Source organism: Staurois parvus, unplaced genomic scaffold, assembly GCF_062004578.1.
Source record: "Staurois parvus isolate SC_StPar_1 unplaced genomic scaffold, SC_StPar_1.0 ptg000175l, whole genome shotgun sequence".
NCBI lineage: Eukaryota > Metazoa > Chordata > Amphibia > Anura > Ranidae > Staurois > Staurois parvus.
In genome coordinates, this window is record NW_028317971.1 from 9,226,804 (window position 1) to 9,253,983 (window position 27,180).

Here is a 27,180-nt window from a genome sequence, read left to right on the forward strand (position 1 = left end):
CTGATTTACTATCGCTGTTCTCTAGCCGGTCTAAAACCGCTTTTGACCTAAAGGGACGCTTTTTGGATGCCATGGACTTTTCTAAGTTTCCAGGCAGAAAGAACAGACAAAATGCAGGCAGGGCACAGGACAAAGCACTAGGGACAATATGTATGTGAAATGGGATGAAACAGCAATGTTTTACTATTGAAAAAAAAAAAAAAAAGACATTTTTAAAATTTTTTAAATTTCCCACCGCCGGCGGCGCCCGTACGTCCCGACGTCACGGGGACCGGAACACAGAAGCCGGATGCCGGCATCGGCCGGAGGAGATGGCCGGGGACGCTGCAGGGGACACATCGCGGGAACGAAGGACAAGGTAAGTGCTGCAGGGACCCCCAGAGCAGCGCCGCATGGTAAGCCTGAGTGTAGCTCGTGGTATAGAAATTCTACCACGAGCTACACTCGGGAAAACCGCCAGGGAGGTTAAAAGAGCCGCGGCTTGCCGACCACTGAGCTACGGCAACCCTATTGCCTGTCACCTGGTGGGCAGTGTGCTCCGGAGCCGCAGCAAAGGTGAAAAAGAGCCGCATGCGGCTCTGGAGCCGCGGGTTGCCGACACCCGGTCTAAGGCCTAGTGCACACTACTACCATGCACCTTATGGGACCCACCAACAAAATCTGGACTGAGCTGCACGATAACGCCTTCACGTCTAAGAGTAAAACAAATCTTAATGCCTAAGCACAATTTTGCAGCTTTGACACGTGTTAGCAAAACCATACATATCATCACAACTACTTTGTGCATTCAGGTGGATTACACCTTGTTTTTTTCAGGACAAATTGGGCTTTCATTTGGTGGTAAATGATAATGGATAGCTCCTGATTTAGTTTTTTTTTAAATTACCAAATGAAAACTGGCACAAAATAGTAAAAAATTTAGCTGTATATTTCTTGCTACTACCATAACCTACCACCAAAGAACAAAAAATTTTTCCTGCTCCTGGCAATCGCAATGATACCACACATGTGTATGTTAGTTGTTGTTTATACCCATAGCACAGCCCAGAAACCATAGTGTGCAATTTTATTTTAGTTTTTTCATTCTGCCACTAAATGACACTAATAATTTAAAAAAAAAAAAAAAAGCAAAGAAAACCCGACCCCCCAAAAAACAACCTGACCCTGACCTTTGACACTGATCTTGACCAAAGCACAAACCCTGACACAGATCTAAATAATTTTTTTATTTATTTATTTTTACACACTTGTTTCTAAATAGAGATATAATATATCTATCTCCTCCATTCAGAGAGAGAAAAAAAAAAGGGTGGGCTTCACAGTGACTGTTCAAGGGGTTAAGCAGTGACACATTTCTTAGGTATGCCATGAGTAACATGGATTTCCGTCTTTGAAGATATTCCATAATTTCTCATCGGAGATCGCCCCCTTCCATCCAAGAAGACATGGATCATATCAGCTTTAAAAGAATCCATGCATATCACATCTATGAGAACCCCAGATATATAATCACATCTATGAGGACCCCAAAATATACTAGGCAAGTAGTAGCCTGGGAGAAACATTGATTACATGTGCTAGACATCTTGCCCCAATCACTATAGTTTTCCCTTACATAAGTGAAGTCAGTAGTAGAGGTGTATTTACCGGAAACATTTGTTTTGTTTCGGATTGGTTTGTGAAAGTGGTTGTAAAGACTCAAGGTTTTTTGACTTCATGCATTCTATGCATGAAGGGTAAAAAAAAAAAAAAAAAAAAAAAAAAAACTGAAAAAAAATTCTGTGTGCAGTGGCCCCCCATTGGATCCCACTGCTGTCAATCATAGCCAGTGAGGAGAGGGTGGGCGGGGCTGAGCCACGGATCAACGTGTCTTATGGATGCATAGAGCAGCAGCTCAGGGACGAGCATGCAGAGGTGCCCCTAGTGTGGGCGGCTTTCCCTCAGGGCACTGCTTCAAGAGGAGGAGCCAGAAGCACCAGAGAGGACCCCAAAAGAGGATCAAGGCTGCTCTGTGCAAAATCACTGCAAAAGTATGTACAGGTCAGAATAGAAATGTTTGTTATTTTAGTGTCACTTTAAGTTAATAATTTCATCATGTTCCTTATGTTAAAATAATTTGTTTTCAGAACTTGTTTCGTATATTCATTCATTTCAAATGGATTCAAAATTCGAATTACAGAAGACAACTATATTCGTTCTATTCTATTTTTTTTTTTCTATTCTAGTCTTTTATCTTCTGTTCTATTGTATCGTCTTCTGTTATATTTTATTCCATTATTTTCGATTCTATGCTATTCTTTTCTATTCTGTTTTGTTCTTTTCTATTCAGCAGCCTAAGCATCTTATTTCACTTTTATACCTTACTGTATTTATTGCAATATGTTTCCATTTTGTATTCAAATTCATTTTCAAATCTGCATAAATAATTTTGTTATAATTTATTTCGGATTAAAAATAATTACCATCGCAACTGCAAAATTCAGATACATCACATGCACATGTCTAGTCAGTAGCATCTGGCTTTGTGGCTCATGTCCTCTGCATCGCTTTACATGGAAAGGAAAGGGAAACTGAAAACAGCCATGGGTGGACTTAGGTCTTTGTCTGGCAGTACAACCATATACAGAGATCCAATAAGTGCTCCCCTTTCTTCACAAAAATGGCAAAATACCATTAGAATGTATGCATCAAAAAGCAATGTGTTATAGTTTGTAAAGAGGGTTAAAATGTGCTCAGGTGTTGCAACTGGAACAGGTTTTCCTGAAATGGCTTCACATGGGCCCACTAGTGTATTAATGTGGATCTGACTGACAGGGGCTGTAGACAGAACTTGTCTTCCCTTCAAATCAAGATCAAAAACGGGAAAAAAAAAATGGAAATCTGATAACTGCAAGGAGGAATACTTATAATGATAGAGTTCAGTATATAAATTACTTTTTTTTCCCCCCCAATAAAAGACACAGCACAGGAATTGGGACTTCTCCCATCCTATGGAATTCCCTACCCCAATCTGTCCGACTATCTCCTACTCTGTCCACGTTTAGGTGATCCCTGAAAACCCATCTCTTCAGAGAAGATTATCCTGCTCCCACCTAACAACTGTATTTCCACTTTCTCCATCAGCTCATCCCCCACACTGATACCTTTTGTATCACTTGACCCTCTCTTTTAGATTGTAAGCTCTAATGACCAGGGCCCTGTGATTCCTCCTGAATTGAATCATATTGTAACTGTACTGTCTGCCCTCATGTTGTAAAGTGCTGCACAAACTGTTGGCACTAAGTAAACTCTGAACAATAATAATAATAGTAATAATAATAAGGCCTCATACACACTGGACTGTTTGCCATCTCTCCTAGCTGCCTTTCCTCCTGGCATCAAGAATGCTTGACGCTTGTAATATGTGTAACGCATTGAGGCGCACTGAATGCTTGGGCATTAATTCATTTAATTGTGCAGAATAATAATTTATTCTGGATGTTGAACTGAATTATTGCTCAAGCACTAAATGGGTCAATTGTTAATAAACATTTACATGCCTTAAGCATTTTGCCAAAACAGTGCTGCTTCCGGATGCACTGGCAGTTTTTCTTTTTCCACCTCTAAACACATAGGCTAATATGGAGGACGTTTAGAGGCAGGGGAAAAAAAAAAAAACCAAATATGTCTGATGCCCCTAACAGCCACGGTAAACCGGAGTTCCACCCAAAAGGGGAAGTTCTGCTTTAAAGACTGGTCCCCTGCTCCCAGTTAAGGATTGGCACCTTTGGGGAGCGAGTACCCGCTGCGATTGCCTAGGCCAGGGCTCTCCAAACTAACTTTCTAAACAAAGGGCCAATTTACTGTCCTTCAAACTTTAGGGGGGCCAGATTGTGGCCAGTGGGTGAAGAAAGTGCCCCTGGGTCAGTGGGAATAGACCATGCCCCACTATTGGTATTATGGAAAGTAATAACTTCCCGTCACTGGTGTCGGTGGGAGCAACGGTGCCCCGTCACTGGTGTCGGAGGGAGCAACGGTGCCCCGTCACTGGTGTCGGTGGGAGCAACGGTGCCCCGTCACTGGTGTCGGAGGGAGCAACGGTGCCCCGTCACTGGTGTCGGAGGGAGCAACGGTGCCCCGTCACTGGTGTCGGAGGGAGCAACGGTGCCCCGTCACTGGTGTCGGAGGGAGCAACGGTGCCCCGTCACTGGTGTCGGTGGGAGCAACGGTGCCCCGTCACTGGTGTCGGTGGGAGCAACGGTGCCCCGTCACTGGTGTCGGTGGGAGCAACGGTGCCCCGTCACTGGTGTCGGTGGGAGCAACGGTGCCCCGTCACTGGTGTCGGTGGGAGCAACGGTGCCCCGTCACTGGTGTCGGTGGGAGCAACGGTGCCCCGTCACTGGTGTCGGTGGGAGCAACGGTGCCCCGTCACTGGTGTCGGTGGGAGCAACGGTGCCCCGTCTCTGGTGTCGGTGGGAGCAACGGTGCCCCGTCTCTGGTGTCGGTGGGAGCAACGGTGCCCCGTCTCTGGTGTCGGTGGGAGCAACGGTGCCCCGTCTCTGGTGTCGGTGGGAGCAACGGTGCCCCGTCTCTGGTGTCGGTGGGAGCAACGGTGCCCCGTCTCTGGTGTCGGTGGGAGCAACGGTGCCCCGTCTCTGGTGTCGGTGGGAGCAACGGTGCCCCGTCTCTGGTGTCGGTGGGAGCAACGGTGCCCCGTCTCTGGTGTCGGTGGGAGCAACGGTGCCCCGTCTCTGGTGTCGGTGGGAGCAACGGTGCCCCGTCTCTGGTGTCGGTGGGAGCAACGGTGCCCCGTCTCTGGTGTCGGTGGGAGCAACGGTGCCCCAATTGTTGGTGTCAGTGAGAGGACTAGTGCCCCAATTGTTGGTGTCAGTGAGAGGGCTAGAGCCCCATTGTTGGTGTCAGTGGCATGAACTGTGCCCTAATGTTGCGGACAATGGGGGGGGGGCGGGGGAAATAATACCCCAGGAGCCAGGTAAAAAACAAGCAAAGGGCCTCATCCGGCCCCTGGGCCAAAGTTTGGGGACCACTGGCCTAGGCACAACACTAGTCTTCTACAGGTCCCAGAAGACTATGGGACGATTCAGAAAAGCACATGCACAGTGGGCACCCGGCTGTAAAGCCGCAAGCTGTCACAGCCGAGTGCCCACACTGAAGATGCTGGTGCCGAGAACACAGGATGGCCAGTGAAACGGGCTGCTGGGAGGACACAGTGGAATTGAGGAAAAGGCAAGTGTCTGGTTGTACAGTTTTTGTAGTTGCTGACTTATTTTTTCTCAGTGTGACTGGAACTCCACTAAAACGTCAAGTATACATGAGGCCCAGCTGCCACAGGAGTTGCAGCAACTTTTTTTTTTTTGTTTTGTAACAGATGTAATCCAGGGTAATAATTATGTGACTGATACTGCTATGGTTTGTCCCAAGCCCTGTCAATGTATTTTGTCAATATACTGCTGGACAGCTTGGCCCAAATGTACAAGTGGAAAAAATAACAAATGAAAAGCATCCGAGATAACAAAAAATGAATACAATGGATACTAGAAGCATAGAACACTATACAGTTATTAGAAACCTGCCCCTTGTCATCCACATGTCACTCCACAAATCCTTCGTCCTTGATGGACGTTCTGGCATCTGACAGTTAAATGATGAAGCCAGATTGTCACCTTGGGATAAAACTCCCTTTCATCTCATAAATGTTAGATAATTGTGACAGCATTCATTTGGAAAGGAACCTCAATGCACTGAGGCCAGGTTCACACCTATGCAGATTGCGTTTGATCCGTTTCTGCAGTGCATTTTGTGTTTTTGCACATGCCTTTCTGCGGAGTTTTTTTTTAACTTTTTTTTTTTACTTGTTTGACAAAAAACGTGTCAAAAACGCATCAAGAAAGCACTACATGCTTTTCTGCAGCATCTTCATTGAAGTCTATAGAACCAAAATTGCAATGTTTTGCGTAAAAAAATCCCTGATCCTTTCCAAAAATGCACCGGGTGAAAACGCAGAGATGTGAACCTGTTCCACATGAAATCATGTTAAATGGACTGCTGTTTGCAAAACGCAGTGGAAAACGCATAGGTGTGAATCTAGACTTAGGCAACGCAGCTTCGATGCACACGTGTTGCAGCGTGTTACAACACATGGCAACATACTACTGTGTGGCGCTGCATAAGGAGCTGCTTCATGTATGCTTTGTGTCCATTCTTGTGCCTTGGCAGCCCATTCAACATAATTGAGCATCTTTACCACAACCAGGGGCGGACTGACCATTTGGAAACTCGGGCACCGCCCGAGGGCCCAGGGTCAGTAGGGGGCCCCATGAGATGCCCCTGGTACCTTTTTCATAGGCTTTTTTGAGTTTGGGCAAGGACACAGGGGCCCCATGATCCCCTATTGCCCGGGGGCCTCATGAGTTTTCAGTCCGCCCCTGACCACAACCCACAAGAAAAGTAGGGAGACAACTGTCATCAAGTAACAGGAAATGCTTGAACAGTGATCTTCATGGCAGGATCCAGCAGGTATTATTATCAGGAAAGCTGCAGACTTGAATGACACACAATCCATGAATGGAGGGGGCAGACCTTTCAATCAGCCACCCATTCTCCATTTATAGATCAAGTTTCTATTGCGGAAGTTGTAGTACGGTTTCTATGAATGGTGGGGGGGGGGGGGGGGTGCAATTTAGAAGCTTTTTACCTTAATGCAGAGAATTCTTTAGGGGTAAAAATCATTTGCCTTTAGAACCACTTTAGGGTCACAGACACTTAGGCCCCTTTCACATGGGCATTCCGTATGTCCGTTTTTCACCTGTCTGTTTATGATTGAAAAACTGACACCACTGTATTTCTATGGACCAGCGGATGTAAACGGATTGTCATCTGTTTACATCCATTAATGTCTGCATCTGCTAACATCCGTTTTTTGGAACAGAAGAAAACCCTGTTTTTCTTCCGTTAAAAAAAATAAAATAAAAACAGAACAGACAAAAAACGGATGTAAACAGACAACAGATGAAAACGAATGGAAAAAGGATGTAAATGGATGAAAAAAATGAATGTAAACTGATGAAAAAAAAAAACACGGCTGTACCCTGACAAAAACACGGATGTAAACTGATGAAAAAAAACAAAAAACACGGCTGTACACTGATGACAAAAACACAGATGTAAACTGAAGAAAAAAGAAAAAAAAAACACGGGTGTAAGCTGATGAAGAAAAAAGAAAAAAAAACACGGGTGTAAGCTGATGAAAAACTGACGTGAACTGATCAGTTTTATCTTGGAAAAAACATGACTGGATTGATGAAAAAAACAGAATGCCCGTGTGAAAGGGGCCTAATGGAGGCCATAGACGGGTCAAACATTTTTCGAAAAAAATAAATAAATAAATCGGTCGTTCGTTTAGCCAACGTTACCGCCAACGATTTAAAAAAAAAAAATTGGCCAACTAAATCATAAAGTTCACCCCATAACTTCTGTCCCTTGCAGGCCACGGCTCATGCACAGATTTTTTTATCGGTAAAACGATCGGCCGATATGCCCATCATTGCCAGGAAAATCGGCCGCGAAATTTCCAACATGACTGATTTTTTTGGGGGCGAAACATCAACCTATTTTCGAACCGTCTATGGTTGGCATTACAGGGAATTACAAATTACTATTTTGCTGAACTAAGCTGCTTTTGTTTAATTATATATATTTTATTCTCTATATATGTAAATGGAGTTTTTATGATGTTAGTTGTTTGCAAGATTTAATAAACAAACATTTACAAATTGGATTACATTTGATTAGGAATCATATCATCATTTCAGGACAGGAGTGGTTTACATACTAGTCACCTGGGCAGCACAGTGACTCAGTGGTTAGCACTCCTGCCTGGCACCATCGAGTCCCTCAATTTGTATCCCAACCAGGACACTAACTGCATGGAGTTTGCACGTTCTCCCTTTGCTTGTGTGGATTTGCTCTGGGCACCCAAATGACATGCTGCCAGGTTAATCGGCTGATGTCTACAATTCTCCCTAGTATATTCATGTGAGGTAGGGACTCCGATTGTAAGTGCTTTGAGTAAAGGGACTGATGGGAACGCACAATATGTAAGGGCTTGTTCACACTAGCTTCCCCCTCTGAAGAGCAATCTGCATTCAAGTTACTCTTCAGACAGCATTTGACAGACGGTGAGGTGTCATTGTATCGCCTCTTCACTGTCTGCTTAGTCCCCTGAACCCCACACACAGGGCAGCCCCATTCACTTGTATGGGTCACATTCGGTGGGCAGTACTGCAAAACAACAGAGGGATAGTTCCTGCTGCAGCTCTGAGAACTGTACACCCCAATCTGCTGCCTCTGCAACTAACAGGGGGTAGCAGTTATGGGGCAGTAAAGTGTAGCTCAACCACAGGGGTTTTACCTCCCCTCAACCGCTGGCATTAAGGAACCCTAAAGCCCTAAAGAAGTACCTGGAATAAAGCTGTACAGTACATAAGGTTAGGTTTAGACATACATCTAAACTGCCACTCCTCTGAAAAGCAATTTGCATTCAGATCGCTTTTCAAAGGCAACAAACAGGTGATAAGGAGGTGATGTGAGGCGTCGGTTCTGCCTGCATAAAGCAGTAGCGGGCAGATCGGTGAGATACCACCTGTCAGTTGCAAATTGTTGGGTCATTTTTGCTGATGGCACAAAGCATCAGGACAGCAGAATGGGAACACCCCCCTGTTCTCTGCCACTGCAGCTTAAGGAGGGTGGTAAAAGCATGGCTTATTCACATGTATTTATTACCCCCCCAACTGCTAGTCTAAACAAAGGCACTTAGTGACAATTCAATGATCACACCCTGTATGGAGAGTTCTGATCACAGGGACACCTACCTACAGGTAAGTACCTGTCTACTGTCAGCCATGATGGTTTTCTATCATAACGTCAGTGAAGATTGGGGGGCAGTTAACCGTTTGTGCTCCACAGCTGGGGGGGGGGGGGGTTAACCTGATTTAGAAGAGTACAGAAGCAATACATCAACCAATCACATCCCATCCTTGGTTCTATAAGGTGATTGGGTGCCATGGAAGGCACTCCATACAACACCCATGCTGCCCTCTTGACACCGCACCCCCTCCTCCCGTGACACCAGCCTCACTGCTCAGCCTCCCCCCCCCCCCCCCCCCCGATCGCACACATGCTCCACGCCTGGCACCCCCCCTCCTCCTCCTCGGTGCTGCCGGTCCCCCTCCAGAAGGGGGTGCTCTCCCCTGGCGGTCACCCCTCCCCGGCTCACCTCGGTCTCCCTCTTCCTGCCCTTGCTGTTCCCCTCCATGCCGAGTCCGCAGCTGTCACTCCCAGCTCGGTAACACACACGTGCGGATTAGGGGCGGGCTTAGGCACCACCCCCTGCATTTCTAATTTGCTGAATGGTTAGCGGCAGAGGGGCGGGGAGAAAACTTGTTTTTCTTTACTTCTATTGGGCAAAAGTGAGAAGAGGGCGGAGCCGAGTGACAGGACGATGTAGGGACGCTGTTGTTCTGATGTGGTGCGGTTAGGAGGTCGGGGAAGGGGGAGGGGCAGTGACAGGTAGACACACTTCCTGCCTCCTCACCTCTCTGTGTCTCCAGGGTTGATCACACTGCGCGGTAGATGACTCTCTGATTTATTACTGTGCTTGTAGATGGGCTGATCTCTCCTGCAGAGTCAAGCTTCCCCATACACCATACAATCAGATTGTACAATCTCCTATAGAGCCTTGGATTGTAAGATCTAACGAGTAGGACCCCCTGAATCCTCCTGTATTGTGTTCGTACTGCCATCCTCATGTTGTAAAGCACTGCATAAACTGCTGGCACTATATAAATCCTGTATAATAATAGGGTCCCCGAGCCATGGAATTGGGGGAAACGCATGAAAGTGACGCAACTCTGCTTTCAGCACTTCCTGTCTGGGCCAAGGCTGACATTTCTCTATTAACCAATTGCTCTCCTGAGGGTTTACCCCCTTTCCTGACCAGGCCATTTTTTGCGTTTTGGCTCTGCTTTTCTTTAACTGGCACTTGCTCTGTCATGCAACGCTGCACCCAAATTAAATTTATGTCCTTTTTTCCCACAAATAGAGCTTTCTTTTGGTGCTGTTTGGTGCCTCTGAGTTTTTTTTTTGTGCTATAAAAAAAAAAGGCCAACTATTTTGAGAAAAAAAACAATATTTTTGATTTTTTGCTATTAAACATGTCCAGTAAAAAAATTTTAAAAATCAAATTTCGTCATAAGTTTAGGCAAAATGTATTTTGCTATGTCTTTGCAAAAGAAAAAATCCCAGTAAGTGTAAATTAAAAGTTTTTTGTGAAAGTTTTATTGTTTACAAATGGTGCTATAGATACTGGGATTTTGTTTTTGTACTAGTAATGGTGGCAATGTGCGACTTATAGCGGGACTGCGCTGGGCATTCTGACACTGGGGGGAACTGACTTGGTGTCAATGACATCCCCAGTGACACCAATACAGTGATCAGTGCTAAACAAAAAAAAAGCACTGACACTACTAATGGCACTGGGCAGGAAAGGGTTAACATGAGGCGATCAAAGGGTTAACTGTGTGCAGGGAGTGTTTTACTAGGGGGTGGTGTCAGTGTGCTTCACAGTAAGCACATTGCTCTGGATGGCTGTGCTGTAGGTTAAAAAACATCTGTTTAGCCGCGTTTGCATACCGTGTTTATGAGCGTTTGCGTTTAGAAGCGTTTTTTAAAGATAACCTCAGGAGACTTTCCAAAATGCCCAAAATTTCAGACATTTTGAGATACATAGAGAGAGCAGAAGCAGAGAGAGCAGTATTTGCTGAGATTAGCTGTCTTTTTTTTGTGCAGAAATTATTGCAACAGTGTCTAACATATTTTCTTTCATGCAAAACTTCAAAGTATGGTGTACCGGGTCCATTTGAGTACTGGGAAAACGCTTTGCATGCATTTTCCATGATGAAAAAAGGCTCTGGACAGCATCTGGAAATGGAAGAGTTAAAATATTCTTGCAAACGCTTATAAACGCGGTTAGCCATGTTTACACACGTTTACGTTTGGCATTTGAAACGCTGATAAAATCTACTCTCGAATGCAAGTTTGCTGCGTTAAAAAAAAACTACTGTAAACTCAACTGCCTGCAAACGACTGTAAACAAAGATGTGTACATGGACACATAGGAGAACATTAGGGAGAGTTCAGGGGCTGCTGAAAAAAATGCTGAACATCTCCTAAACGTGAGTTTATCAGCTGCAGTGTACATGGAGCCTAATACCGTGATCAGTGCTAATAATATACACTGACACTGTTCTAATGACACTGGCTGGGAGGGGGCTAACATTATTATTATTATTATACAGGATTTATATAGCGCCAACAGTTTGCGCAGCGCTTTACAATATAAGGGAGACAGTACAATTACAATACATTTCAGTACAGAAGGAATAGGAGGGCCCGGCTCATGGAGCTTACAATCTAAAGGAAGGGGGAGGTGATACAAAAGGTGATAGATGCAAGGGGATGATCTGGTGGAGGTGATTCAAGTACAGTTCTTAGGTGGAGGTGCAGTAGGCTTCCCTGAAGAGGTGAGTTTTCAAAGATCGCCTAATGGCAGACAGGGTGGGGGCTGATTGGACATGCTGTGGTAGGGAGTTCCAGAGGATAGGAGAGGCTCTGGAGAAGTCCTGGAGGCAAGCGTGGGAGGAAGTGATGAGGGAGCTAGAGAGGAAGAGCAGAGTGGGAGATTTGGGCGGTATCTGGAGATGAGGTTGGTGATGTAGCTAGGGGCAGTGTTGTGGATGGCTTTGTAAGCTGTGGTTAGTATTTTGAATTTTATACATTGGGTTAGTGGAAGCCAGTGGAGGGATTGGCAGAGAGGGGCAGCAGTCGCTGATCGGTTGGTAAGGTGTATGAGTCTAGCAGCAGCATTCATAATAGACTGAAGGGGGGATAGCCTGTGTAACGGTAGACCAGTGAGGAGGGAGTTGCAGTAATCAAGGCGGGATATAACCAAGGCGTGGATAAGTTGTGTTGTGGTGTCATTGGTCAGGTAGAGGCAGATTTTGGAAATGTTCTGGAGGTTGAGGCGGCAGGATTTAACATCTAGGGGCAATCAAAGGGTTAACTGTGTGCCTAACAATGCTTGGTGGGTTTACTGTGTGAGCTGATTTTATTAAGGGATGTGCCGGTTTTTAATCTTGTCACAACAGTCACATCCCTGCTGTCAGGACAGAGCTTTGTGTTGCTTGCAATCACAGAGCTCTGCCCCGTCATCCGCTTTGCTGATGTGCAGGTCCAGGCCATCAATCACTGGCCAGGACCTACCGATCGGCTTGTGTTGTAACTAATCACGCGATGGGCATGTGCCCTGTACCCAGAAAAGCTGGATCACATATCAGAGACATGATCCATCACAGAGAGGCTGCTTTGCTGCTGTATGTCTAAGTGAGGAGGTCGGCAAGTGGTTAAAGTGTATGTAAACCCAAAAGCTACTATTTCATATGTTTGGAATCATACTCGCTACATTTTTTTAAACAAATCAATTTTTGTGAACCTGTTACAAAGTTTCTTACCTGTAGAGCCATCCGGTAAAGGCATTTCCTGTTTAAGGCTGACCACTCTAAGCCCCTGCCATTCAATTAGCTGCAGCCCGTCATGCACAGTTCTTCAGCTGACCATTTGGCTGCCTTATAGTTAGGCGCATTCCTCCTGTCCACCTGATTGGCATTCCAACAGCTGACTGACAGTGCACACTGCAGGGTGACAATGCTGCTGCTTAGCACTGTCACCCGGACATAGAAATGCCATTACTGGATGAATCTCTAGGTAAGAAAGTTGAAATGGACCTTCACCTAAACATATGGAAATCCATTTTTGTAATGGAACAAGTACCTTTTTTCTGTGGTACCCACTCCCACTTTCACATTCCTCACCTAAGCTTGAGTTGATGTACCCTCCACTCACCCGCAGGTTCCTGGGATAACATTACACATGCCAAAAGCTAAAGGACAAGGCCACCTACAGTCAGTGATCCCACGGTAGGTAAGGGGGCTGCTGGGAGCCACCAGAGAGTAACAACCAGCTCTCGAAGCCAAGATGGCAGCACAAAGATCCAAAGTCCTGAGTAGAATTGGCTTTGGGGAAGACAGTACTGGACTTCATGGGCTCATAAGTATCTGTTTCTAAAAAGTCATCAGCAACAGTATTTGTCTGCAGACTTTTAACTTTCACAGGCCCAGGTGAAGTTCCAGATATGGATATTTTTGTATGGCTACATTGGTCCAGCTTGGACCAATAGAAGTATGTTTATTCTATACTTGGCTGATCTCTGTGGTTCCGGAGATTGGCTGTAGTAGTCACTGCTACTACTTTGACTCTTGCCAAACCATTGACTACTTTTGAGTCCAGTGCCAAGTGGCTGCTCTACTACAAAGTGAATACAGGGGGTTGCTTGCTTTGCACAGGTTCTATTCAAATAATTTGTTTTTCTCAATAAATGCAAAGCACTCTTCAATTATACAAGGTGCAGAGGCAGGGCAGTGACATCATGATCTTTACCTTGTCCAAATCATTTAGGAAAATACAAGGCATTCTCTGAATGATACTTGTGCCAAGCGAGCAAACCCCTATGTTCACTTTGCAGCAGGGCAGCCACATTGACATGATAGCATTACATAGTTGCTGCAGATTTGTTGGCTGTACATGCATGAAGCGAATCTCCCCTTCCAACACATCCCAAAGGTCTATTGGATCCATCTATTGGATTGAGATCTGGTGACTGTGGAGGCCATTGGAGTACAGTGAAATCATTGTCATATCCAAGAAACCAGTTTGAGATGATTTGAGCTGTGACATGGTGCATTATCCTGCTGGAAGTAGCGATCAGAAGATGGGTATACAGTAGTCATAAAGGGGTGGACATGGTCAGCAACGATACTCAGGTAGGTCGTGGCATATAAATGATGCTCACTTGGTACAAAGGGGTCAAAAGTGTGCCAAGAAAATATCCCCCACACCACCACCACCAGCCTGAACCATTGATACAAGACAGGATGGATCCATACTTTAATGTTGTTTACACCAAATTCTGACCCTACCATCTGAATGTTTCAGCTGAAATCGAGACTCAGAGACCAGGCATTTTTCCAATCTTCTACTGTCCAATTTTGGTGAGCCCGTGCAAATTGTAGCCTCCGTTTCCTGTTCTTAGCTGAGAAGACTGGCAGCCAGTGTGGTCTTCTTCTGCTGTAACCTACCTGCTTCAAGGTTCAACATGTTGGGGGTTCAGAGATGGTATTCTGCATACCTTGGTTGTAACGAGTTATTTGAGTTACTTTTGCCTATTATCTCGAACCAGTCGGCCCGTTCTCCTCTGACATCAACAAGGCATTTTCATCCACGCAACTGCCACTCACTGGATTTTTTCTCTTTTTCAGACCATTCTCTGTAAACCCTAGAGATGGTTGTGCATGAAATTCCCAGTAGATCAGCAGTGTTTGAAATACTCAGACCAGCCCATTTGGCACCAACAAGCATGCCACATTCAAAGTCACTTAAATCCCCTTTCTTCCCCATTCTGATGCTTGATTTGAACTTCAGCAAGTCTAGATGCCTAAATGCATGGAGTTGTTGCCATGTGATTGGCCGATTAGCAATTTGTGTTACCAAGCAATTGAATAGCTGTATCTAATAAAGAGACCGGTGAATGTACATGTTTTCAATTCTGCATTCAGGTAAACTTATTTAGGTTTATATACATATATATGTGTCTCTTTTAAGGATGTTGCAGCAGTGCCATAGGCCTGATCTGCCATTAGAATTTCTTCAGGGAATGAGCCATGTTTGTGGGTCTAATGCCCCAAACTCTGTACAGAGCCATTGAAGAATTGTGTTCCAGCCTCTTCAGATGCTACAATAGCTTCCATGGCAGTTTGAATCATCTATTAAAAAATGTGGCTGTGATAATCTTCTCCTCAATAGTGATAATCTTCTCCTCAATAGTGCAAGTATACTTCCATCACACACCACTCTGGTACCCAGCACAACAACCCTTCACTAGCATCTCCACCTTTATACATGCTCCCACCTTTCCCTATAAAGCAGGTGGCAGTACGGTATGTAAATGTTCTAATGTGACCAGGGGCGGACTGACCATTAGGAAACTTGGGCACTGCCCGAGGGCCTGGGGTCAGTAGGGGGCCCCATGAGATGCCCCTGGTACCTTTTTCATTGGCTTTTTTGCGTTTGGGCAAGGACACAGGGGCCCCATGATCCCCTATTGCCCGGGGGCCCCATGAGTTGTCAGTCCTCCCCTGAATGTGACATTTGTATTCTTGATGTGTAAGCTTTAGTAATGCCAAAAGAAATAATGTATTATACTTTCTTTTGGATATGTTTAACTAGCGCTGGGGTCTTTTTTTTTAAATCTAATGCTAATTTTACAATTTACTGAACGTAACTGAAAATACCTGTCACTTAAAAGTTAGCATGCTTATCCTGGTGTTAGCATAACATACGTCCAAAGGCTTGTTCACACTTGACTGTTTTTCCAACTCTTGTCAAACGCCCCTATAGTGTTTGACAAGCATTTTTTAACGCTCCGCAAATGCCGCATTGCGTGGTTTAGTGGCGGTTGCTAGGCGTTTGCAAAGCATTAAAAACGCCCCACAACCTCATATAATAAAGTTTGAATGGTGTTAACGCACCGCAAACGCCAGCCGGGCATTTGCGGAGCGGCACCATAGACTTGAATAGGAGGCTTCAACTCCTCCTGACTCAACCAGAGGCGTCCATTTTACCGCGACGCAAGGCTAAAACTCCCAGATGAACAGCACCATGTGCTGCAATGAATGCAGAATTTTCACAGGCATTTGGGAAGCGTCAAAAACGCTTCCCAACAGCCTGTCTGCCGCTTGCAAATAAGGCTAGTGTGAACGTAGCCTTAGATTGCAGTAGTCTACAATTTGGAATATAAATGTAGTCAGGTACTAGACTACAGTAGTTAGACAAAGACCTTGCTCCCAAATGCGAGTGATTGAGCTGTTGCTCCCTTATCCTTCAGCCAGCTCAGGGGGAGCTAAATTACTACAAGTTTAAAGTCTTTAACACAGAAAGCCTAGAATTCTGGGCTATGTAGTTCAAGACAGCAGCCATATTAAGGAGACAACTGTCTTTCTAAACCAAAAATCCCATTGGCCTGTATTCAGCAGGAGAAGCCAAGAGGGCTTTTTTATTCTTCGCCCATGAAAAGCCCACTCTTTGTGCTGTTGGGATCTGAGCAAACCAGACCTGTTGGAATGAGCCACTTGAGAGAGTCTGAGAGTAGGCCTAAATTGCTGTGGTTGGAATCACTATTCGTACAGTTCAAAGATTGAGGTTGTTGCTGTGAGATCACTGCCTTCACCAGATCCACCACCTCATCATTAGTCAGTGCCACTTCAGAACCAGTTCAAGAGTTGGGCCCCCTTCCACCGCAATACTTTACAGCCTCATGAGGAGTTGGTGAGCAGGCCACCAGCCCATCTACTTTTAATAGCAGGCATGCCACTACCCTTGTAGACATAAAACTCTCCCCTTGTACTCCTTGATCCCTCCAGCTGAGATTTCTATTGCCTGACTTCACCTCACACTACTGCTTACTACACACCCCTAGATAACAACGCTTGCACTGCATAGTTAAAACTGCATCTTTACTGCCTGCAGGATATAAAGATCACCGCTAGCAGACGAAAGGTCATCTACAGGGCCCCAATGTTAGCCAGCTGAAGATCCATCCTAGAGACTGCCCCTCTTGCCAAGTTACAATCCCCTTTTCTTGGTTGTTTATGCTGTTTAACACTGATCATGTTCTCCTAACCAGTCTAGGCCTGGGACACATGGGCAATATAGTCCTGAAATTGTTAAATAAAATCCATGTAATGCCTGCTTGGTAGTCTGGGTGATATTGTTACTGATTTGGGGCTAAATACCATATGTGCCTGCCCTTTTCCTTTTCAGATGGTTAATTACCCAGTGTGCAAACGTAATTGTTTTGCCTTGCATTTGTCTATTAACCATCTTACCAAATAATAACCAATAAGTTCACTTTTAGCTATGGTTCTGTTGTTTCACTTAGGATATGCAGAGTACTGGGTGCTAAGGAATCTCTATGTGTGTTTACTCCTTTATCTAGTAACCTAATGTGCCATTAGGGCTAAGGACTTTGAAAGGTTGTAGCAGAAAGCAGAGAACCCATCTTAAAGCGGAGCTCCACCCAAAAGGGGAAGTTCCGCTTTAAGGACCGCTCCCCCGCAAGGAGTGGCACCTTCGGGGGGGCGGGTACCCAAATTTGACAGGTACCTGCTCCCACTTCCGGTCCAATAGCAAAGGCGATCGGAAGCGGAAGGTGTCCTCCCTCCCTGTAGTCTTTTGAGACACGTGACAGGTCCCAAAAGACTACAGGATCATTCATGTAGCGCAGCGCTACTCGCGCATGCGCAGTGGGAACCCGGCTGTGAAGCCACAAGCAGTCACAGCCGGGTGCCCACACTGAAGATGCCAGCCTCCTGGAATACAGGATGGCTGATGAAACGGGCTGCGTGGGACACACCATGGGACCGAGGGACAGGTAAGTGGCTGTTTTTTTAAAAGTCAGCAGCTACAGTTTTTGTAGCTGCTGACTTATTTTTTGAGAGGTGAGTGGAACTCCGTTTTAACCAGCAGCTCTTTCAGAGGTAGAGCTACATAAAGTGTGATATATAGCTCACCAATTATTTCATGCTTGGAAAAACTAGACTAGATTTACTTACACAGCCAGGCAGCAACCCATCAAAAATACATCTGAAAATTCTGTCTGGGTTCTGACCCATAGCTTAGAAACCACAGCTGTAAAGGGAACAGCAACCTCTTTTCTTTGCCTGCCTGTAGGCCCATGTCTACTATCCCTAATGGTAGACCTGGGCCTTGGTATAGGAGACAGCAGCCTGCTCCACAGCATTTAATTCCCCCTTGCCAATGCCCTCTTCTGTGTATTAGAGGTGCCAAAGGGCCCAGTACCCATCTGTATCAGTGCTTTGTAAGGGGTTTCCTTTGAAATGATTGAGACAGGTCTTTATGTACTCTAACAATGCTGGAGGCCAATTGGACTGGGCCACTTGCATATGGAAGCTAGCTCTGGTGTCTGATGTATCGTGCTTTAGATCATGTGAATACACTGGATAAGCACTATGACCAGTCTTCCTTACACATTCACTGATCATGTGCATCGTACCAAACATTACATAGTCCCAGGTAGCTTTATAAACAGCATGACTATCCATGCCTTGTCTGTCACTCTTTACTGTGTAACATCCAGGATTAAAGTGGTATTAAACCCAAAACCAAAATGTATTATACTGCGTTTTTTTTTTCTCATTTTCATCTGCAAGCAAAAATTCAGGAGAGTAGTCACTGAAGGTGACACTTGGGGCTTTGCTGAGATGGATATCAATCTATATGGTTAAATTACTTTATTGGTATCAAAAGATTGAAAAATCAGATACACTTTTTGCGTAAGGAGTGTGACTATCCAATGTGTTTTTTTTTTTCCTTTTGGGATAAAGGTTTTGCATAAATGGCTAAAGCTGATCATTGTAAACATCCCTGTCACTATTAAATCTCTCTCTCTACCCCTCACCTCACCCCTTCAGTCTCCGCTCGTATCACAAGCCTACTGAGCGACATATCGGACTGGATGTCACTCCACTTCCTCAAACTAAATCTGTCGAAAACTGAGCTCCTAGTCTTCCCCCCCAGCCCGCGCCCCCCCGACTTCTCCATCAAGACCAACAACACCACCATCAGTCCCTCCCCTCAAGCCAGAGTACTAGGTGTCATCCTAGACTCCAATCTATCCTTCCAGCCCCAAATCCATTCGCTGACAAACTCATGTAGACTTCACCTCCGCAACATCTTCAAAATACGTCTGTTCCTAACCCCGGAAACCACTAAGCAACTCATTCACTCCCTTATTATATTTCGCTTTGACTACTGTAACTCCCTCCTCATTGGCTTACCCCAACGCAGGCTATCCCCACTACAGTCTATCTTGAATGCTGCGGCCAGACTCATCCACCTTACTAACCACTCCGTATCCACCACCCCTCTGCCAATCCCTCCACTCGCTTCCCATTGCCCAACGGATAAAATTCAAAATGCTAACATTGACTTATAAAACTGTTCATAACACTGCCCCAAACTACATCATCGATCTAGTAGCCAAATACCACCCAAAACGTACTTTCCGCTCCACAGAAGACCTCCTACTCTCTAGTTCCCTGGTCTCCTCCTCCCATGCCTGTCTCCAGGACTTCTCCAGGGCTTCCCCCATCCTCTGGAACTCCCTACCCAAATCCATCAGACTGTCACCTACTCTCCTCACCTTTAGGCGCACCCTGAAAACCTATCTCTTCAGGGAAGCCTAACCCGCCCTCAGCTAATTACTAAACACCTCAACTCTTCCTATCACTCCATCCCCCACAGCTATTTCCTCCTGTACCACTCTCCCCTCCCTCCTAGATTGTAAGCTCCAAGGAGCAGGACCCTCGAACCCCTCGTGTATTGAATTGTATCGTTACTGTACTGTCTCATGTACTTTCTCCCTTTATAATGTACAGCGCTGACCAAACTGTTGGCGCTATATAAATCCTGTATAATATAAATAATAAATGGTTTGCCTCAACCCTCTAACTGCCGGTTTTCTTGGACAGCTTGGTCTTTTAAAAGGAGTTGAAATGCAACAGATTTAATGGCTGGATCATCAGGTGAAAATAAAAAAAAAAAGCCTTAAAAAAAATAAAGCCTTAAGAAAAAAAATAAAGCCTTAAGAAAAATAAGCTTTAAAAATGCAAAAATACAGTCATCACCTCTAAAAATCAGTAAACTGTAATACAAACCATTGTGTTTGGGTTTAATACTGCTATAATTTATTATGATAAACTAGTAAAATCTGCCTGTTTGTTGAATGGAAGAATCTCCTGCTGTGAGAATGTGCTGCAGTAAAATCAGCAGTCAGTAAATTGACCTATTCCAGATAAATAATACAAGTCTTGTTAAATAATTCAACCTCTGCATCTTATTTACTCGGCTTGATTCCTGATACAGGATAGTGAATAATCTCACAAGGCATTCTTAAACATATAGCCTGAAGCCATAACCTTGAATGTTTACCCTGATCAACCCTGTCAAGCCATAAACTCGTTTTTTCCTAGTGGGGAAAGGTTAAAAACCCTTACCAGGTTTTACTGCTTCTGTTTTAGGCTGGCCATACACTATACAATTTTCTGTTCAATTTCTGCCCAAATTCCTTTAGATTTACCTTCAACTATGTAGTGCCAGGGCCTGCCTAATTGGATACAATTGAAAGTGTCGTTTAGGTTTGACCTCATATTATATGGTTTTTGGAAATTTATAGCAAAATGCGCAAGAAAATTGTATAATGTCTGGCCAGCCTTAGAGAGTTTGCCTCAGTTTCTGTCCTTCTGAGAGGAAGAGGGGGAACTAGCCAAAAGTAAAAAACAGACAAAAATAAGAACTGTGAACTTTATTTTTTTTTTTTTGCAGAGTAGGGAACTGCTAAAGCTCCTTGTCAGATTTGTATTCGGTTTCTAGCATCCTCTATGAGCGTCCTAACCTCTCCTGTTCCACCTCCCTTCCATTTTTATGGAATGAGCAGTACATATTAGTTGTGATCATGTGCACTGCAAATCCCATAGACCATCTTGGGAGTGAGCAAGAAGGGGTGTTACTGTACATTCCTACAAGTAGTGGGACCATGGAAAATGAACATAGCCACCCGCAAAAAGGATGTCAGATCCACTTTAAGGTAAACAGTATGACAACCCAAAATGTGTGCTTACTAAAACCTCACTGTACTACCTCATTATAAATTACAATGTATGTGCAATGCATATATATCACACTCTTATGTGTCACCACAAATTGAGTAATTACTCACCGGCGCCCGGTGATTGCCGAGCATTTCCAACGGGGAGGAGAACGGTATTTAAACAATACCATTCTCCTCCCTGTCAGCTTGTGCACACTGCTTTGAATGGCTGTGCACAGCACAGCCATCCAGAGCAGTGTGATTACAGTGAAGCACAGACACATTTAAAACAGCACACAGTTAACCCTTTGATCTCTCCTCATGTTAACCCCTTCATGCCCAGTGCCATTAGTACAGTGTCAGTGTTTTGTTTTTGTTTTTTTAGCACTGATCACTGTATTGGTGTCACTGGGGATGTCAGTGACGCCTCATCCCCCCCAGTGTCAGAATGCCCACTGCAGTCCCGCTATAAGCCACTGATCACCGCCATTACTAGTAAAAAAAAAAAAAAAAAAAAATTCTATACCACCATTTGTAAACACAAAACCGTAAACCATTTAATTTTCATGTATTGGGAAATTTTTTTTTTCTTTTTAAAGCAAAGACTTGTAGCAGAATACAATTTGCCCTAAATTTTTTTTACTGGACATGTGTATTAGTAAAAAATATTGTTTTTTCTCAAAATTGACTTTTTTAATATATGTTTGACATAAAAACCACACGGGCGATCAAATACCACCGAAAGAAAGCTCAATTCATGGGGGAAAAAAGGTAAATAGCATTTGGGTGCAGCGTTGCATGACCGCGCAATTGTCAGTAAAGTAACACAGCTCCATAATGCAAAAAATGGCCTGGTCAGGAAGGGGGGGGGGGTAAATCCTCAGGAGAGCAAGTGTTTAAAGTGTAATTAAGTGCACACCATTAAGAAAAAAAAAAAAACTGTCAGCATATAAATTATTACAAGCTGTTCACTGTCCTTTCCTCTGTTTCCCCGCTGCAGCCTGAGATTATGTAGAACATCTGTTGCCACATCTACTGAGCATGCTCCAGTTTAATTTTCCTTCAAAGTTGTCCATTTCCTCCGTTTTCATGTCTGTGCAGCCCACATGACTATAGAGTCACACGGGTGCAAATGCACAGTGGTAAATGACAGTTCCCTCCCTTCTCGATGTCCTCTAAACAGCTAAACACTATGGGGGAGGGATAATGCATATTGATTAATAGAGGCATCACCTGTAATTCCAAGCACACACAAACAAAACACAGGTTGGAGGGTGTGAAAGAGGCTGTGATTGGCAAAACCTCCCCCTAGATACCCCACATCATGTTTTTGCACAAAATTAATAAAGATTAATTTCACAAATATTTGTATGGCAATTTACAGTTAAACAGTTATTTTATGTTAGGTATGTATTTTTCCTTTGTACTGTGAAGGCTTTTTTTTTTTTTTTTTTTACACCATGTGACTGGCAGTAAAGGACTAGTACAGGGGTGGCCAACTGTAGCCCTCCAGCTGTTGGTGAACTACAAGTCCCATCATGCCTCTGCCTTTTGGGAGTCATGTTTGTAACTGTCAGTTTTGCAATGCCTCATGGGACTTGTAGTTCTACAACAGCTGGAGGGTCACAGTTGCCCACCCCTGGACTAGAAGCTTCTCCCACTGTTTCCTTGCAGATGGGCTAGGAAGGGGTCACAACAGCTGTATATCAATTATATAAAAATACACTTTGTTTTATTTGAATTAAAAAAAAACCCATAAAACACTCAGTGCCATCATCCACATACGGAGAAGGAATAATGTAAATGAAACAATGTGGGTTTAATATCACTTTAACGGCAAGGCTGTTTTTTAGATACAACTATGGTTACAGATGTGGGAGAGCCCTCAGGTCAGCTGTCTTTTGGATCCGGAGTTAAATCCTGCAAATGAAGGTTGAGAGGGAATACACATTGCTCTTTTCTGATATTTTAGTGCTTTGGAATGGCTGACCAATTAAAACACTAGGGAAACTACTAAATCAGGGGTTAACATTTCGAGTCCAGACCTACTAGCCGGTCACAAAACTTACTCTCCGCTAGTTGCCCCACCCAACCTTGCCCAGGTCTGCCCCAAACACCACCCCAACCACACCCCCTTAAAGCTTATGAAATTACATTTTTCTTTAGAATAAATAGTCCAAAATATAAAACTACACAGTATTTGTATATCCCAGCTCCCCTGTACTCCATTATAGTGATGTGACATGTACACAGTAATGTATATCCCAGCTCCCCTGTACTCCATTATAGTGATGTGACATGTACACAGTAATGTATATCCCAGCTCCCCTGTACTCCATTATAGTGATGTGACATGTATACAGTAATGTATATCCCAGCTCCCCTGTACTCCATTATAGTGATGTGACATGTACACAGTAATGTATATCCCAGCTCCCCAGTACTCCATTATAGTGATATGACATGTACACAGTAATGTATATCCCAGCTCCCCTGTACTCCATTATAGTGATATGACATGTACACAGTAATGTATATCCCAGCTCCCCTGTACTCCATTATAGTGATATGACATGTATACAGTATGTATATCCCAGCTCCCCTGTACTCCATTATAGTGATAGGACATGTATACAGTAATGTATATCCCCCCCCTGTACTCCATTATAGTGATATGACATGTATACAGTAATGTATATCCCAGCTCCCCTCTACTCCATTATAGTGCTATGGCATGTATACAGTAATGTATATCCCAGCTCCCCTCTACTCCATTATAGTGATATGACATGTATACAGTAATGTATATCCCAGCTCCCCTGTACTCCTTTATAGTGATATGACATGTATACAGTAATGTATATCCCAGCTCCCCTGTACTCCTTTATAGTGATATGACATGTATACAGTAATGTATATCCCCCATCCCCTGTACTCCATTATAGTGATATGACATGTATACAGTAATGTATATCCCAGCTCCCCTCTACTCCATTATAGTGATATGACATGTACACAGTAATGTATATCCCAGCTCCCCTGTACTCCATTATAGTGATATGACATGTACACAGTAATGTATATCCCAGCTCCCCTGTACTCCATTATAGTGATATGACATGTATACAGTATGTATATCCCAGCTCCCCTGTACTCCATTATAGTGATAGGACATGTATACAGTAATGTATATCCCCCCCCTGTACTCCATTATAGTGATATGACATGTATACAGTAATGTATATCCCAGCTCCCCTCTACTCCATTATAGTGCTATGGCATGTATACAGTAATGTATATCCCCCCCCTGTACTCCATTATAGTGATATGACATGTATACAGTAATGTATATCCCAGCTCCCCTCTACTCCATTATAGTGATATGACATGTATACAGTAATGTATATCCCAGCTCCCCTGTACTCCTTTATAGTGATATGACATGTATACAGTAATGTATATCCCCCATCCCCTGTACTCCATTATAGTGATATGACATGTATACAGTAATGTATATCCCAGCTCCCCTCTACTCCATTATAGTGATATGACATGTTGTATACAGTACTTACTGTCCCCCCTCGGCGGTGAAGAGGGTGTCTCCTCTCAGCGGAGGAGAGCAGACCTCTCCTGCACTTGTCCCCTCAGCGGCGGTGCCGCAGAAGCCGGAAACCGGAAGTTGTAAACCGGAACTCTGCTTCACAATGAGGCTTGGAGCGCAGGTGCAGTCGTCTGTGCTCACCGCTCGCCACAGAGGAATTTCTCCTCGCATTTGGCAAGCAGCTTTTTCAAGCCCTGTGCTAAATACACAAAGTACAGAAACATGTTTAAATGTCAAATGAGTAGCAATTCTGTTCAGCCACTCTTGTAATTCACACAGTCCTGCCGCACTGCCCAGCCACCATCACTTTGCTGCTTCCTGAATATTCTCCTTGCCAATAATATAGAAGTGACAAGAATGTACAAAAAAGTTGAAGTAGAGAGGTACAACAGGATGCTGAAACAGGCCATTTGTGTGCCATCTGCCTGTGCGACGTGACTCATACAGTCATCTGAAACAGTACACCCCATGAGTTCCCATCCCAATACCATAACAAGCCCGGCTGACCACTGTTCAGCCATTCACAGTAAGCCTTGCATTTATATGAATGAATATAAGGCTTCCTCTGATTGGCTGAGGTGGAGATTGTGATGTGATCTGACACTTCACCATATCTACCATATCAGAGGAAGCCTTGTATTCAGAATTATACTTCCTGTGAATAGTGCTCAGCCCAACTCAATTTTGTTCCAAGAGCAGAAATTGATTGCTTGGAGTAGCTTGGCCCACACAAACTCTTTCACCAAAAACATTTGGCATTGTATGGGGTTTGTGTGCGCAAAAATTAAACTTTTTTTCCTGAAAATTTGCACTTAAAAAAGGCTGTGTAGATATTTTACAACATAAAGAAATTGTAACAACCATTTTATTCTATAGAGTCTCTGAACCCCAAAACATTGTTTAAAGCAAAGTACATTTCTTGCAAAAAAAAAAAATGCAGATTTTTACATGCATGTGAGAAGAGTCAAAATTATCCCAGTGGTCTGCTGGTTAAAGTAACAAAACCTAAACTAGGCTTTAAAGCTTATGTTTAGATATCTTTTTTTTTTTAATTGGTGTGTAAAAGTGTGCTTTTTGCTGGTGCCTGTTTTTTTTTTTTTTTTTTAATTCAAAAATTCAGGCCTTTGCCAACATAGCACCTCCCACGTGGCAATTTTGTGGTGCTGCTGTACTTGTTAAAGGTACCCCTCAAGTACTATGTCCACTCCTCTCCCCCCCATCCATTCTGTAAAAGCTGCATTATAGCTTTCAGAAATGAAAAGCACTCTAAGAAGGCACTCTAAGGTCATTAACATATCTTTTGTTTCCTAGGGTGGGAGAGGTCTGAGGTGTGAATTGGTCATTACAATGTATGACAAGCTTGGGAGGAAGATCCTGTTTTTAGTGTTTTATCCATTTGAGTACCTTGAAAATGCTTTGCATGCATTTTTCATGATGAAAAAAGGCTCTGGACAGCATTGGGAACTAGAAGAGTTAAAAAAAAATTTCAGACGCAAATGCTTATAAATGCGATTTTCCACATTTACAAGCGTTTGAAACGCTGATGAAATCAACTGCTAAACACAAGTTTTCTGCGTTTAAAAAAAAAAAAAAAAAAAAAAAAAGACTGTAAACTCAAATACCTGTAAACGACTAAACGAAGATGTGTACACAGAAACATAGGAAAACATTAGGGTGAGTTCAGGGGCTGCTGAAAAAAATGCTGAACAGCTCCTAAATGAGTTTATCAGCTGCAGTGTACATGAGCCCTTTGGATTCAACCTCCTGTTAGTAGTGTAATACTCACACACACAAGGCTCCAAAAGAGCAAGGCCCTGTGACTTACCACAGTGTTGGTGTAGAAGGTGTCCTACGGTCTTTAGAGCTGGAGTGAGTCAGAGCCGCTCTACATATTTGTCCCCTTCAATGGGCTTATACTCACTAATCAGTTTTCATGAATAAGGTTTCAACAGTGTGTACCACGGTCCTGTAAAGTGTTCTGTGACTGACTCGCACAGTAAACTAGGTGTATGGAAAGCACCCCATTGCCCAAAAGTCAGATAACAGACGGGACCCCACAGCTTCAGCATTGTGGGGGTTTGGGTATAGCCTCCATGGCTATGCAGAGGATCAGCTGATCCAGAAAACTGCAAGAAATTAGTTCTCTTTTTTAATTCTTTTCTTGGGAGTACATCACAGGGCACAGAAGTTATATTCATGATGACATGTTATTCTGCCATCTTAAGGTGAAGTGACACTGGCACAAAAAAAAATGCAAGTATTGCTGTCCAGGCATAATTAGCCAAGTCTCAACAAGATTTGTAGGAAGCAATGAGAACACAATTGGGGAGGGGAGAGATGTGTCCTGTTAAAAAAAACCAAAATCCTAAAATTTCCTAATCATACATCATAGGATACAGAGGAATTAATATTTAAGACTACTTGGGATGTCCTAAAGCCCTGAACATGAGGGGTGAGCAACAAGGCCACATTCCCAAAACAGAAGAGGGGGAACACCACTACAAAGTCGCCTGAAAGACCTTCCACCCAAAACTGGTGTCAGCAGAAGTGACCTGGTAGAAGTAAATGTGTGAGAAGACCAGGTAGCACAAACTTGAAGAGAAGCTTTATGCCAAATAGCCCAGGAAGCACTGACACTCTTGGTAGAAGGGGCTTTGACTGGGAAAGAAGGAACCTTGCTCTTGATATCAAAGTTCTGAGAAATGAACTGATGAAGACACCTAGCAATAGTGGATTGAGAAAC

General features: G+C 43.9%; 1 protein-coding gene across 1 annotated transcript in view; it reads right to left on the bottom strand.

Moving 5' to 3' along the window:
- STRIP2 (striatin interacting protein 2) overlaps positions 1-9,410 on the bottom strand; it is a 70,254-nt gene extending 60,844 nt beyond the window's left edge. The window contains exon 1 of the mRNA XM_089676922.1: positions 9,275-9,410. Coding sequence (XP_089533048.1) covers positions 9,275-9,313 — 39 coding nt within the window. The 5' untranslated portion in view covers positions 9,314-9,410. The remainder of the gene's footprint in view (positions 1-9,274) is intronic.
- Between the last annotated feature and the right edge of the window lie 17,770 nt (positions 9,411-27,180).